At 45.8% G+C, this 14,537-nt stretch overlaps 1 protein-coding gene across 1 annotated transcript in view; it reads right to left on the bottom strand.

Moving 5' to 3' along the window:
• Window positions 1-478: 478 nt before the first annotated feature.
• Window positions 479-14,537, bottom strand: part of LOC143767389 (uncharacterized) — a 46,359-nt gene continuing 32,300 nt past the window's right edge. Inside the window, exon 5 of the mRNA XM_077255696.1 lies at window positions 479-2,356. Within this exon, the coding sequence (XP_077111811.1) occupies window positions 1,281-2,356 (1,076 nt within the window). The 3' untranslated portion in view covers window positions 479-1,280. The remainder of the gene's footprint in view (window positions 2,357-14,537) is intronic.

The following is a 14,537-nucleotide window of genomic DNA, read 5'->3' as shown; positions in this document are numbered from 1 at the left end:
GGGGTGGTCCGGTCTGAGGGGTGTCGCTCTTCTTGGTCCGGCGCCTCCCACCTGCTTGCGATGCCGTCCTCCTGCTTGCTTCATGTGGATGTTGCCTCCCGGCGTCATCCACACAGGCTCCCCAGAAATCGCGCTCCTATGCAGGCCTATTTATCTGACCTATTGAGGGCAGAGCAAAGTACTGCAAAGTGCAGGCGCCGGGAAAGGTCAGAGAGGCCCAGCGCCTGCACACTCCAGCACTTTGCTCTGTCCTCAATAGGGCAGATAAGTACGCCTGTGCAGGAGCACGATTTTGGGGAGCCTGTGTGGATAACGCAGGGACGCGTCATTCACATGAAGCAAGCAGGATGGCGGCATCGCAAGAAGATGGGAGGCGCCGGATCAAGACCAGCCACGCCTATCGGACCGGATCGCCCTGCAGGTCAGTATAATAAAAGTTATTTTTCTTCTCTTACAGGTCGGATCGGGGGCTTATATATAGCATTATAGAATGCTATATATCTGCCTTGAAAGGGGGTGGCCGTAATTCATGACAGGTTCACTTTAACCAATTAAGAAAACCTCAAGAACTGTATTGTCTAAACTCTTAATCACAGATTTTTCCTATCTTGAGGTTGATCTTGATCGATCCATTGCCCGTAAGTGACAGATAGATGGACATCCATCCACTACTGTCTGTCGCGTCCCCCGGCGTTCTGCTTCCCTGCACTGTGTAAGCGCCGGCCGGCCGTAAAGCAGAGCACAGCGGTGACGTCACCGCTCTGCTTTAGGGCCGGCGCTTACAGTGCAGGGAAGCAGAACGCCGGGGAACGCGGCAGACACCGGAATGTAAGTATGTAGTGTTTGGTTTTTTTTAACATTTACACTGGTAACCAGGGTAAACATCGGGTTACTAAGCGCGGCCCTGCGCTTAGTAACCCGATGTTTACCCTGGTTACCCGGGGACTTCGGCATCGTTGGTCGCTGGAGAGCTGTCTGTGTGACAGCTCTCCAGCGACCACACAACGACGCTGCAGCGATCGGCATCGTTGTCTAGATCGCTGCAGCGTCGCTAAATGTGACAGTACCTTTACTCTCAAGTGATGGCCACACAGTCGACACCCCCCAATGTATGGAGTGCAAATGTCAACAAAGGTTGAACATACAGTATGTTTGTTGTAGACAGAACATTTCCCACATTAAGGAGATGAACATGGCTTTGCCCGCGTGAGTCGTCAGGGGTCAATAAAACTAGTTGCCTCAGTAAAACATTTTTTTCTTTATTCTGAACATAGAAATGTCTATTCCTTGATATGATTTCTCTGATGTATAATGAGATTTATTTTAGCCCCATAACATTTCCCGCATATTGAACATGAAAATAGCTTCTCCCCTGTGTGACTTCGCTGATGTGTAACAAGATGTGATTTCTGGATAAAACATTTCCCACATTCTGAACATGAATATGGCTTCTCTCCTGTGTGACGTCTTAGATGTGTAACAAGATGTGATTTTTGGTTAAAGCATTTCCCACATTCTGAACATAAATACGGCTTCTCCCCTGTGTGAATTCTCTGATGTGCAACAAGATGAAATTTATTCTTGTAACCTTTGCCGCATTGTGAACAGGAATATGGCTTCTGCCCTGTGTGAATTCTTTGATGGATAACAAGCGTTGATTTATTATTAAAACATTTTCCACATTCAGAACATAAATATGGCTTCTCACCTGTGTGAATTCTCTGATGTGCAACAAGAGTTGATTTCTGGTTAAAACATGTTCCACATTCTGAACATGAAAATGGCTTTTCCTGTGCATGACGTTTCTCATGTATAACAAGACTCGTTTCCTTTGCAAAGCATTTCCTACATTCTGAACATGAAAATGACTTTTCCCCTTTGTGAATTCTCTGATGCAAAACTAGACTTAACTTCCTGTCAAAGATTTTCACACATTTAGAACATGAAAATGTATTCTCTCCTGCGTGAATTCTTTGATGTGAAACAAGTTTTGACTTATATGTAAAACATTTCCCACATTTAGAACATGAAAATGGAGTTTTCCCTGTGTGAGATTTTTGGTGGTCAACAAGATTTGATTTCCTACTGTAACATCTCTGACATTCTGAACAGGAATATGGTTTCTTCCCTTTGCGAGATTTTTGATGTTTAACACCCAATCTTTTATTTTTATTTTGCTTAATAGTCTGTGATGAATTGGAAGATAGGGCCTGTGGTAAAGGATTAGTTTGTACATCTTTGCTGTGAAAGGCTGGAAATATATCTTGGATAATAGCTTGCTTATGTGTTATACGATGATCATCTGCTTTCAGATCTGTAGATATCACATTTTCTTCGGAGCTCCTGATACAGTCACCTGGCAAAAATAAAACTGAGTTTTGTGAATTTCTTTAGTATTTTAATGATATTACACTTCACAACATTGAAACTGCACCACAAAGTAGGAAAAGTCATGGAATTATGAAAACCGCAGGATCGATAAGTGAAAGGGTACTTTCACACTAGCGTTTTTTGCAATACGTCGCAATGCAAAAGTGCTTGCAGGATGCATTTTTTCACCATTGACTAACATTAGCGACGCATTTGCGACGCATTGCCACACGTCGCAACCGTCGTGCGACGGTTGCGCCGTGTTGTGGCGGACCGTTGGCTGCAAAAAACGTTACATGTAACATTTTTTGCAGCCGACAGACCGCCATTTCCGACCGCGCATGCACGGCCGGAACTCCGCCCCCACCTCCCCGCACCTCACAATGGGGCGGCGGATGCGCTGGAAAAATGCATCCGCTGCCCCCGTTGTGCGGCATATACAACGCTAGCATCGGTACGTCGGCCCGAAGCACTGCGACGGGCCGAGTACGACGCTAGTGTGAAAATAGCCTTAATGTTATGTGAATTATGAAAAAAATGGAAACAAAGTTTTCAAAATATGTCAATTTACTGTATTCAGTACAGAGTATGAGCACTACTTGCAGAAATAAATGCACTTGCAAGTCTTGGCGTGCAATCAGTGAGAGATGTCTGGTAACAGTGCTAACACAGGAACATTCGGCAGAACGGACGTTCCTGTGTATGGGAGAGTCAGGAAAGACAGCTACCAGTCAAACAAGTGGCTAAACTATCAGTTGTCTTAAGTGTATTGGCTTTAAAACCAGTAGATCATAAGGTTAGGCCACCTGGATATTCTTTCATAGTTTTTCACTTCTGTGTTGTAGCTAACTTCCTCTTCCAATGTTATTTCCAGTTCCATGTCATAATACAGGGTGATTCAAAAAGGATGGGGCAAAATTAAAGCGTTGTCTTATGAACCCACACCTCACCATCCTGCCTGACATCACTATTACGTTAGACAGATCACGTAATGCGGTCTCCCCATTTTCACCAATGTCACGTTCCGCACCCCCTTGGGACACGTAAGGTCAGCTTGGTACAGTTTTACACAGATGTTCCTGTCCACACGGGGCTATGGAGAGCAGCCCAAGGTTAAATTATGTACAGTGGGGAAATTAAATATTTTATTCACTGAAGATTTTGCAAGTTTTCCTCTACAAAGAATGGAGAGGTCTACAAATTTTATCATAAGTACACTTCAAATGTGAGAAACAGAATCTGAAAAAAAAAAAAAAAAGAAAACCACATTGTATGATTTTTAAATAATTAAATTGCATTTTATTGCATTAAATAGGTATTTGATCACCTACCAACCAGCAAGGATTCCAGCTCTCACAGACCTATTACTTTTTCTTTAAGAAGCCTCCTACTCTACACTCATTACCTGTAATAATTGCACCTGTTTGAACTCATTACCTGAATAAAGCACATCTGTCCACATACTCAATCAATAATACTCCAACCTTTCCATCACGGCCAAGAACAAAGAGCTGTCTAATAACACCAGGGCCAAATTTGGGATTGGCTTCAGGACAATAGGCAAGCAGCTTGGTGAAAAGGCAACAACTGTTGCCACAATTATTAGAAAATGGAAGAAACACAAGATGACTGTCAATCTTCCTCAGTCTGCAGTTCCATGCAGGATCTCTCATGGGGTAAGGATGAGTCTGAGAAAGGTCAGGAATCAGACCAGAACTACACGGGAGGCCTGTTCAATGACCTGAAAAAAAGCTGGGACCACAGTGTCAAACATTATCATTAGTAACACTCTACGTTGTCATGGATTCAAATCCTGCAGGGCACGCAAGGTCCTCCTGCTCATACCAGCACATGTTCAGGCCCATTTTAAGTTTGCCAATGATTATCTGTATGATCCAGATGATGCATAGAAGGTCATGTGGTCAAATGAGACCAAAATAGAAGTTTTTGATATCAACTCCACTCATCGTGTTTGGAGGAAGGGGAATCATATGCAAGGGGTTTTATGTTTCCCCAAGGAAGCACAAACCCGCTGAGTGCATTGTAAATACAGTCGCACAGCTGTGGTTGCAGTGCAAAATAAAAAAGGGTGTGGATTTGGTCAAACTATTTGACCAAGTCAGAATTAAGAAAATCTGACATGGGCTTTTATTTTTGGAAAGATCTGCATGATGGTAGTGGGGCAGGTCTCTCCCTCCACTCCGGGTTTTGCAAGTGGCCCACGTCCACAATTCACATTTAAACATTGAGTTGAGGTTTGGGTGTGTCAAGTGTTTTGTTCGCAAGCTTCAGAGGAGGAGGAACTATGTAAGTCAGGTCTGTGTAAGACTAAACTCAGGCCAGAGAAGTCAAAGCTACTGATGCACCCTCGAGGAATACAGTCGTGTGGTTGGCCATGGCAACAGGTGGATGCAGATGTTCCAGCTGTGAACAGGAGGATAAAAGTTCTGGATTTATTTTGTGAGTTTAAAAATAAAGACTTTTATGTTGGACTAACCTGGGTCACTACCTCTGTACCACACTGTGTGAACACCTCTGCATTAGATATGGGGGAGAATGCGGGCAGTGTGAACTGAGGTATATTCAAGAAAACCTGCATGTCACTGATTAAGCCTGCAAAGTTACAAATCAGGTCCATGGACAAAATGGAGGAACTGCTAAAACAGTTGGTCCTCACTAAATGGCAACAGCAGGCGCAACACCAGCAGCTTCAGCAACAACAGCAGCAGCTGACCTGATTGTGTAACGGATTCCGGTCCTGCGAGAGACATCGCCGATCCCAGTTTGTCCAGAGTCCTGGGACAAAGTCAGGTCAGCACTTAGGAACATGAGTCCAGAGGATGACATGGTGACCTTTCTCACCATCTTCAAAGATACTTTCCAGTGGGCTGAAGTAGTGGCCCCACTCCTGATAGATGCCTAGAAGGCCTACCTTGACCTCAGTTGGGAGGATGCCCAGGTCTTTGGGAAACTGAAAGGTGAGATTCTTGCTCAACTGGGGGTTAATACTTATGTACGGGCATAATGTGTGTACCAGTGGTTTTTTTGTGGAGACCCGACCTGCTAGGTCTCAGGTGTATGACTTTTTGCATTTCATCAAAAATTGGCTCCAGTCTGAGACCTCGGGCCCAGCCCAAGCGGTAGATAGGGTAGTAGTTGACCAGTTCGTGGGAACTGTGCTAGCAGCCGTACAGCGTTGGGTGGGGGAAGGTGACATGGGTAACCTAGACCAGGAAGTTAGCCTGATCGAACATTTTACAACCTGCTGTACTTTGTACGGGACTCTGCACCACTGCGGGTATCACGTCGGCCCCTGAAAGGTCACATTCCTCTGCTGGGGACAGTCAGAGCCGAGCCCATACTGAGGGGTCACCCCGGAGTGAGGGTGGCAAGAGACTAATTACCCCTAAATCAGTCTCAAGGACTAGTGGTGCCACTGCTATCCGATGTTGGCAGTGCCAAGGACCGGGACATGTGGCTGTCAACTGCCCCCTGACTGCTGAACACATGGACTGCAGGTTTACCCGCCAGGTATCAATGTATGCCTAGACCGTCTACACGTGGGCGCCATCACCCCAGTGCGTGATCCACATCTGTGCCAGTGTGCATCCACGGACAACGGGCTGAGGCCCTCTTGTACTTAGGGAGCCCAGTGACACTCGTGCATGGGTCATTGATCTCCAGCCTAGAACCCACTGGGGGGAAAGTCAGGGTCGTGTGCATACACGGTGAACTCCGGGAGCACCCAACAGTGAAGGTGACCTTTTCCACTCCATGTGGGGAAGTTAAGTATGTGATGGGGGGTAGTCAAAACCATTCCTTACAGAACTGTGTTGGGAAGAGACTTACCCTTGTTTTGGTACTTGTGGGAGAGTAAAAGGTCCCAGGATAAAGGTCAGTCCTGGTGCAGAACCTGAAGATCCCGAGTCAGGAAAACCTGCCATGGGGTAATCCACATAGGGGGAGTGCAAGCCCAATAGGTTTCCCTTAGAGGTATTGGCAGGTGAGGTTGAACCCCATCAGTCCCGGAGCTGGAAGTGTCCCGGGGAACATTTAGGACAGCCCAGGTCCAGGATCTCACTCTGACCTCGGCAGGGGAAAAGGTGATATAAAATAAATAGGGTGACTCAGCAACTGGGTGCAGAGGCAGTTTTTCCACACATGATGGTCAACGAGGATTTGCTATATAGGGTTGACAAAATCTGGAATTAAGTAGTGGAACAAATGGTAGTGCCCCAATCCCACCAGCAAGCGGTGCTCATGATGGTACACACACAAGCTGGGTAGCTACCTATGGGTTAAAAAGGCGCAAAAACATATTTTACAACTTTTTTTGGGGGCCCGGGATTCACACAGAGGTATTGTGAGTCATGTCCAGAGTGTCAACTAACCACACCCACCGCAAGCTTATGTAGTCTGTTGGTATCTCCGCCTATTATAGAGGTACCTTTTGATCAGATTGCTATGGATCTGGTGGGGCCAATAGTAAAATCCGCCCATGGCCACCAACACATATTCGAACAGCCATGGAACAGTCCCAGCCATCCCCCAGTGATGCAGCAAGTGGGCAGGCTTCACAGGCAGCTGGTCCTTCAGGTGTTCCCGTCGCAGTCCTCTGTCACTGTTTTTTTGGGTCTTCCCGCCAGCGGCAGAAGGCCTTGGACAGGACACTCATGCCCGAGTTTGTTCACTTGAGCTCGGTCTTCCAGAATGACCTGAAGGCGCTCGGAGAGAGACTGGAAAGTGGTTTTGCCCATGTAAACACACTTTTCCAGGATGTCAACTGACGCCTTGACCACCTGGAAGCTGACCTTCAGAGACCGGCACAACATTTTTTTACTGCGATAGAGTCGGGCATGTCGGAACACCTTACACCTGAACTCCAGTTTAAGGTGATGCAGGCCTGCAATGGTGCTTACGTTCAGGCTATGCAGCAGACTTGGTATTTCCAGCAGCCACACGTGGCATTTCCGCCTGTGCCACCACTAACAAGCTTCAGTTCTTTACCGAGTTCTGCTGCACACCACTGTACGGCCACCACCATGCCCAGTCCTGCTACACACCACTTTACTACAACCACTATGCCAGGTCCTGCTGAACGCCTGTCCACCGTCACCACCATGCCGAGTCCTGCTCCTGCATGGCCATCCACGGCCACCACCATGCCAGATCCAGATCCTGCATGGCTGTCCACTGCCACCACCAGGCCGAGTCCAGATCCTGCACGTCTGTCCACCGCCACCACCAGACCGGGTCCAGATCCTGCACGGCTGTCCACCGCCACCACCAGGCCGGGTCCAGATCCTGCACGGCTGTCAATATTCGCGATGCAGAGTCCTGGGAGCACGCCATGCTTAATCCACCACTCCCACCCTCTCAAGGAGACACAAAAAAAAGAAGGCAGCTGCCTAAGATGGGACAGAAATACAAAAAAGAAGAGTCGTGGCACCAGAACTGTCCAACTACCTCCATCCTCACCTCCCAATGTGTCTCTGTTGTCCAGTTTGTCTCTTCCTTCCAATGTGTCTCTCCCATCCCATGCTTCCACTCCTAATGTGTCTACTTCCATCCCTGACCCCACACATTTAGTAGGCCCTTCCCTTGGAACCCCTTCACCATCCACACCTAACCAATCATCCCAGCTCCACACCCCCAGGTCCATAACATTTCGCCCTCATTCTTTCATAATAGTTAATTGTGTTGTAAACTAAATTTGTGTTTTTTCACCTATCACTGCTTGTTCTTTGTCTCTTTCGTCACCGTCAACACACACTGCGCCGTTGCCGTCAACACATACGTCGCCGTCACCACTATATAAGTATTCACTCAAGAAGCAAAGCTGCAGTGTAAGGCTTTGTGTTTTTGACACCTCATAGCTCCATGACAGACACAATCTGCTCCTCCTTTTCTTTCTTCACTTTACACTGCAGCTTTGCTTCTTGTGTCTGTCATGAAGCTATGAGGTGGCAAAAACACCAGGAGGACTGAAAATCCTCCAAAAAACATAATTAATACAGCACAAAGGGTCAGGGGTCAGCAATGCTCACCTGCCCAGGTGTCAGCACTAGTGCACTCAGGATGCAGAGATCCCATGAAGTAAACATGGTTGAAAAACACTGATGAGACCTCTGCTCGGAACGACACTGAGCAATCACACCTCCATGAATTGGCAGACTATGAGCGGTCGTGTCATCAGTCTTTTGCACCTGTGTTGCCGCCATGTTTACTACATGGGTTTTCTGCATCTTGAGTGCACTAGTTCTGACACACGAGCAGGTGAGTAAAGATATGAGGTGGATTAGCTCCATCGTTTCTTCAGTCTGCATTAATCTATAGATTAATGCAGACTGAAGAGACCATGGAGGTAATCCGACGTCACCTGCCATAGCACTGACAGAGAGGTGTAGTGCAAAGCATGGGTGACATAACCCAATCTGCATGAGACAGGGAGTGGATTATACCCAATCTGCATGAGACAGTGAGTAGAATAAAGACTGTAGTTGTGACCCGGTGATCACCTTATAAAACTAAGTATTGTAATGTAGAGGGCACTTGGAACAGGTGTTTCACTAGAGGTGTTTTATTGTTAGCAAACATTAAAGGTACATTTTAACATTCCAGGTACATAACATTACATAACATTACAGGAACATTTTACTAATCCATTTCATCTTGCCATGCCACATGTCGAATATCAGAAACAAAGTAGGCAGCATATGTATCACTCATTTGGGTAACTTCCCTTGTTGTCCTCAGAGGGTGAAGATGGTAATCTGGCAATGGGTTAGAAACAGGTTCATCAAGTTCTACTTTGGCTCGCTCTTTAGCCATGATGTAGTTGTGCAGAACCACACGCTCTGACAACCTCATCGATTGTATCAATTTTGAGATTAATGGCTGTTCCCAAAATGTGCCATTTCGATACCAGCAAACCAAAGGCACACTCAACAGTACTTAGTGCCCTTGTCAGTCAGTAGTACAAAATTATTTTTGTGTGGTTCAAGTCTCGACTGGACTATGGTTTAACCCCTTTATGACCCAGCCTATTTTGACCTTAATGTCCTTGCCATTTTTGCAATTCTGACCAGTGTCCCTTTATGAGGTAATAACTCAGGAACACTTCAACGGATCCTAGCGATTCTGAGAATGTTTTTTCATGACATATTGGGCTTCATGTTAGTGGTAAATTTAGGTTGATAATTTTTGCATTTATTTGTGAAAAAATTGGAAATTTGGCGAAAATTTAGAAAATTTTGCAATTTTCAAGTTTTTAATTTTTATTCTGTTAAACCAGAGAGTTATGTGACACAAAATAGTCAGTAAATAACATTTCCCACATGTCTACTTTACATCAGCATAATTTTGGAATTTTTTTTTTGTTAGGAAGATATTAAAGGGTTAAAAGTTGACCAGCAATTCCTCATTTTTACAACAAAATTTACAAAACCATTTTTTTTAGGGGCCACCTCACATGTTAAGTCAGTTTGAGGGGTCTATATGGCTGAAAATACCTAAAAGTGACACCATTCTAAAAACTTCACCACTCAATGTGCTCAAAACCACATTCAAGAAGTTTATTAACCCTTCAGGTGCTTCACAGCAGCAGAAGCAACATGGAAGAAAAAAATGAACATTTAACTTTTTAGTCACAAAAATGATCTTTTAGCAACAATTTTTTTAATTTACCCAGGGTGAAAGGAGAAAGTGGACCCCAAAAGTTGTTGTCCAATTTGTCCTGAGTACGCTGAAACCCCATATGTGGGGGGAACCACTGTTTGGGCGCACGGCAGGGATTGGAAGGGAAGGAGCGCCATTTGACTTTTTGAGTGAAAAATTAGCTCCAATCGTTAGCGGACACCATGTCGCGTTTGGAGAGCCCCTGTGTGCCTAAACATTGGAGCTTCCCCACAAGTGACCCCATTTTGGAAACTAGACTCCCCATGAAACTTATCTAGATGCATAATGAGCACTTTGAACCCCCAGGTGCTTTAGAAAATTGATCCGTAAAAATGAAAAAGTACTTTATTTCACAAAAATTTTCTTTTAGCCTCAATTTTTTTCATTTTCACATGGGCAACAGGATGAAATGGATCCCAAAATTTGTTGGGCAATTTCTCCTGAGTACACCAATACCTCATATGTGAGGGTAAACCACTGTTTGGGTGCACAGCAGGGCTCGGAAGGGAAGGAGCGCCATTTGACTTTTTGAATGGAAACTTAGCTCCAATCGTTAACGGACACCATGTCGCGTTTGGAGAGCCCCTGTGTGCTTAAGCATTGGAGCTTCCCCACAAGTGACCCCTTTTTGGAAACTAGACCCCCACAAGGAACTTATATAGATGTGTGGTGAGCACTTTTTACCCCCAAGTGCTTCACAGAAGTATATAACGCAGAGCCGTGAAAATAAAAAATGATTTTTTTCCCTCAAAAATGAGTTTTCAGCCCGCAATTTGTTATTTTCACAATTGTAACAGAAGAAATTGGGCACCAAAAGTTGTTGTCCAGATTGTCCTGAGTACGCTGGTACCCCTTATGTGGGGGGGAACCACTATTTGGGCACACGTTGGGGCTCGGAAGGGAAGTAGTGACATTTTGGAATGCAGACTTTGATGAAATGGTCCGCTGGCGTCATGTCGCATTTGTAGAGCCCCTGATGTCCCTAAACAGTGGAAACCCACCAATTCTAACTCCATCCCTAACCTCAACACACCCCTAACCCTAATCCCAACCCTAACCACAAACCTAACCCTAACACACCCCCTAACCCTAGTCCCAACCCTAACTTTAGCCCCAACCTTAACGTTAGCCCCAACCCTAACCCTAATTTTAGCCCCATCCCTAACCCTAACTTTAGCCCAACTCACTTTAGCCCAACTCTAACCCTATTGGCAAAACTGGGGCGGGAGGGGGTGATCACCGATGCAGATCAGCGTGGCGGGGGCGATCAGCAGGGCAGATCCGTGGGGCAGGGGGCAGATCCGCGGGGCAGAGGGCAGATCCGCGGGGCAGAGGGCAGATCCGCGGGGCAGGTCCACGGGGCACAGGGCAGATCAGCGGGGCAGGGGGGAGGTCACGGGGACAAACGGGTGATTAGGGGGAAGGGGGTGATCACTGGGGTGGGGGGTGATCACCGGGGGCAGGAGTGGGCTGTCAGGGGCAGGGGGGCTGAGGAGATGCAGCAGCAGATGGAGTCGGCAGCAGCAGCGGGGGGTGATCCTCAGGGCAGGGAGAAGGGAGCAGATGGCGAGAGGAGTGGAGGGCAGCAGAGGGGAGTACCTGGCGGCAGCGATGATGGCGGCGGCGATGATGATGATGGCGGCAGCGATCGCAGTATGTGGCAGGGCAGCAAGCAGGTACCTCGCTGTTCAGCTTCCACGGACGGCATGAAGCTGGACAGGGAGGTAGCCATGGTTTAATCCGCCCCTCCACATCTGAATGGATAGCATCACATGGACGCTAGCTCCAATCAGATCTGGGGGGTGGTGACAAAGTGGTCACCAGAGCGATCGTAGCTAAGGGGGGCAAAGCCACCCCCCCGGGCTCAAGTACAAGTCCCCTGTTCCTGCGGGTTAGATGAAATTTCAGTTAACCCTTTCACCCGACCTGCAGGAACGAGATCCCACCATGACGCATACGCTGCATCACAGGTCGGATTGGCACCGACTTTCATGACGCATACGCTGCGTCATAGGTCAGGAAGGCATTAAGGAGGTTTGCACACATCTGAAAGGCCTCATCCCCAACCATAACAAATGGCATTGGCGGGCGTTCACTGTTGGGAATAGGTCATGGCAGTGGGAAATTGAAATTGTTCCCAAACAAGCGTTTGCCCATGTCTGAGTCTGCAAGTCATTACCTTGTCCAAAAGATCCAATGTCCACGGTCACAAATCTACAGTCCGCAGCTGCAATCGCCATGAGCACTATAGAAAAGAATTTTTTATAATTAAAGTACTCGGATCCAGTTCCAGCCGGTTTGGTAATTCTAATATGTTTTCCATCCACAGCTCCCAAGCAGTTTGGGAAATTACAAATTTCCCAGAATTTTTCTGCATTTTCCTGCCAGATTTCAGGGAAGGGTAGAGGGATAATTCCTCACACAGAACGTCCCACAAAGCCCGGCAGGTGTCTGCTACAATCCCAGAAAGTGTTGAAATTCCAATCCGGAATTGGAAATGGAGCGATGATAAGCTCTCTCCGGTAGCCAGGAATCTGCCGAAAAGAGAAAGGAAAAAACATTAAGTACATGGCTTTTAAAACAATAATATTTCTGACAAGTGTTTTGCCGAACAGAAAAAGGAGAAATAAATAGGAAAAATAAATATCTACATGGCAGAACAATAATATTTATGACAGGCATTTCTCTTGAAATATTACGTACCTTAGTATCACCAGCAGACGTTCCTCAGCAGGAATCTCTCTATGGAGCTGGGTGTTCTGCCTGCTGATGGCTCCTTGTACATGAAGCAGCAAATCCCTGAAGCTCTCTTGAGATATCCTCGTGTACTCAAAATATTTATCTGGGTTTTCATGGAGCTCACTGAATAAGGAGTGGTAGGCTCCACGGCTCTCTCGGACTTCAACAATAGGGTGTTGCCAAAAGCGCCGATGACGTCTTCTCCGTCTTTCTCTTTTCCTTTCTTGCTCACAAGCAAATGCAAAGGCAAGAAACAAGTTGACATCCAAACCCAGATAGAATCTCTCCATGCGAAGATCCATCTTGATGCTGGATACAGCAGCAAAAGAAGAGGATTTCATCTGTACAAGGGTCTATACACAGAATTTCACGCCATTGGGCGTGGCTTGTGTCAAGGAAATTCTATGCGTTTTTTTGCCATCATGCGTAAGCTGATGCGGATAAAAAACGCTGCGTTAGCATGCGTATTCTGTTGCGGATGATATGCTGAACACATAGACGCAAATGTGAAACTAGCCTTACATCTGGCGACTGTGGAGGCCAGCGCAATATTGGTGAATCATCTCTGGTGAGGCAGATCCTACAAACCAGCAAAGTTTCATTTAGGAATTAGCAAACATCCAAATGAAAATGCACCATCCTACTGATGTGCTATGTTTAGCAGATATTGTATCAGTGGCATAAGCCATTCCTTTAACATTCCCAGATAGGAGTAACTAGTGACACTATGCTCGACAAAAAAGAAAAATCCATAGACTTAGTGCCTGTTCATTGCACAGAACACATTAACTTTGGGTTAGTCCCTCATACATTCAATAAGGGCTCATGGGTTTTTCTGAGCCCCAAATTCTAACATTGGGGTAATTGACCTTCTCATTGACGTGAAATGTAACCTCATCACTGGACACCAGCATTTTAGCAATTTCGACCACTTCGGCTCTGCAGGTCTATGTGTTTCCAGTTTCCATCTGGTTTCATATCATGAAGATGATGTGATCTGTATGGCTTACAACACAGACATTTGTGTTATATGCCATATAAGGTACGCCATAGCGTGGTTTGTGGCAAATGTAGTTGCATACTAGTCAGTCTGGTTGACATTATACGATTTATGCTCATACACGGGTTAGATGCTGTTCACTGACATTCCAAAGTCTTTGACCAGCCTGTACTTTTCCCATGATGTAAACCACCAGTGGTTTTGAATTGATACACCCATCGCGAAATGCAATTTCCAAGCAGAGCACATTTACCAAATTCATAGTCAAAGTTTTGTTGCACTGTCACAACAGACCCTGTTCTTGCAAATTCCAACATGCAAATAGCTGTCACATTATGTAAGCACATTTTAAATCACTTGGTTCCATGGGCAACCAAGCAAGTTTTTCTTTGATTTCCTTTCACTAGCCATTTACTACTCAGGTTACTATAACTACAGACCTTTACTTTTACACCATTGTTCTTGAATCACCCTGTGTTTGTAGAATAAAATATATTTCACAACCAAGCAAATGGAAGAACACAAAGATGTTCTTCAATACTGGGACAGGGCTTTCCTCATATGTATTATATTGCAGAGCAAACTTCATTCCGGGACTGAAATTCATTACTGTATTGAAGAAAATGTACATGACATCTAATCCATGTACATGTATGGGAATACTTTCTGGATTACAGCACTAATATTTTAGACTTAATTTTCTTCTATTGAACAAGGCATCCTAACCACATTTTCCTCACAATGGAAAGCC

This window comes from Ranitomeya variabilis, chromosome 4, assembly GCF_051348905.1.
Source record: "Ranitomeya variabilis isolate aRanVar5 chromosome 4, aRanVar5.hap1, whole genome shotgun sequence".
Taxonomy (NCBI): Eukaryota; Metazoa; Chordata; class Amphibia; order Anura; family Dendrobatidae; genus Ranitomeya; species Ranitomeya variabilis.
The sequence above is the reverse complement of the archived record's forward strand: the minus strand, read 5'-3'. Positions and strand labels throughout refer to the sequence as shown.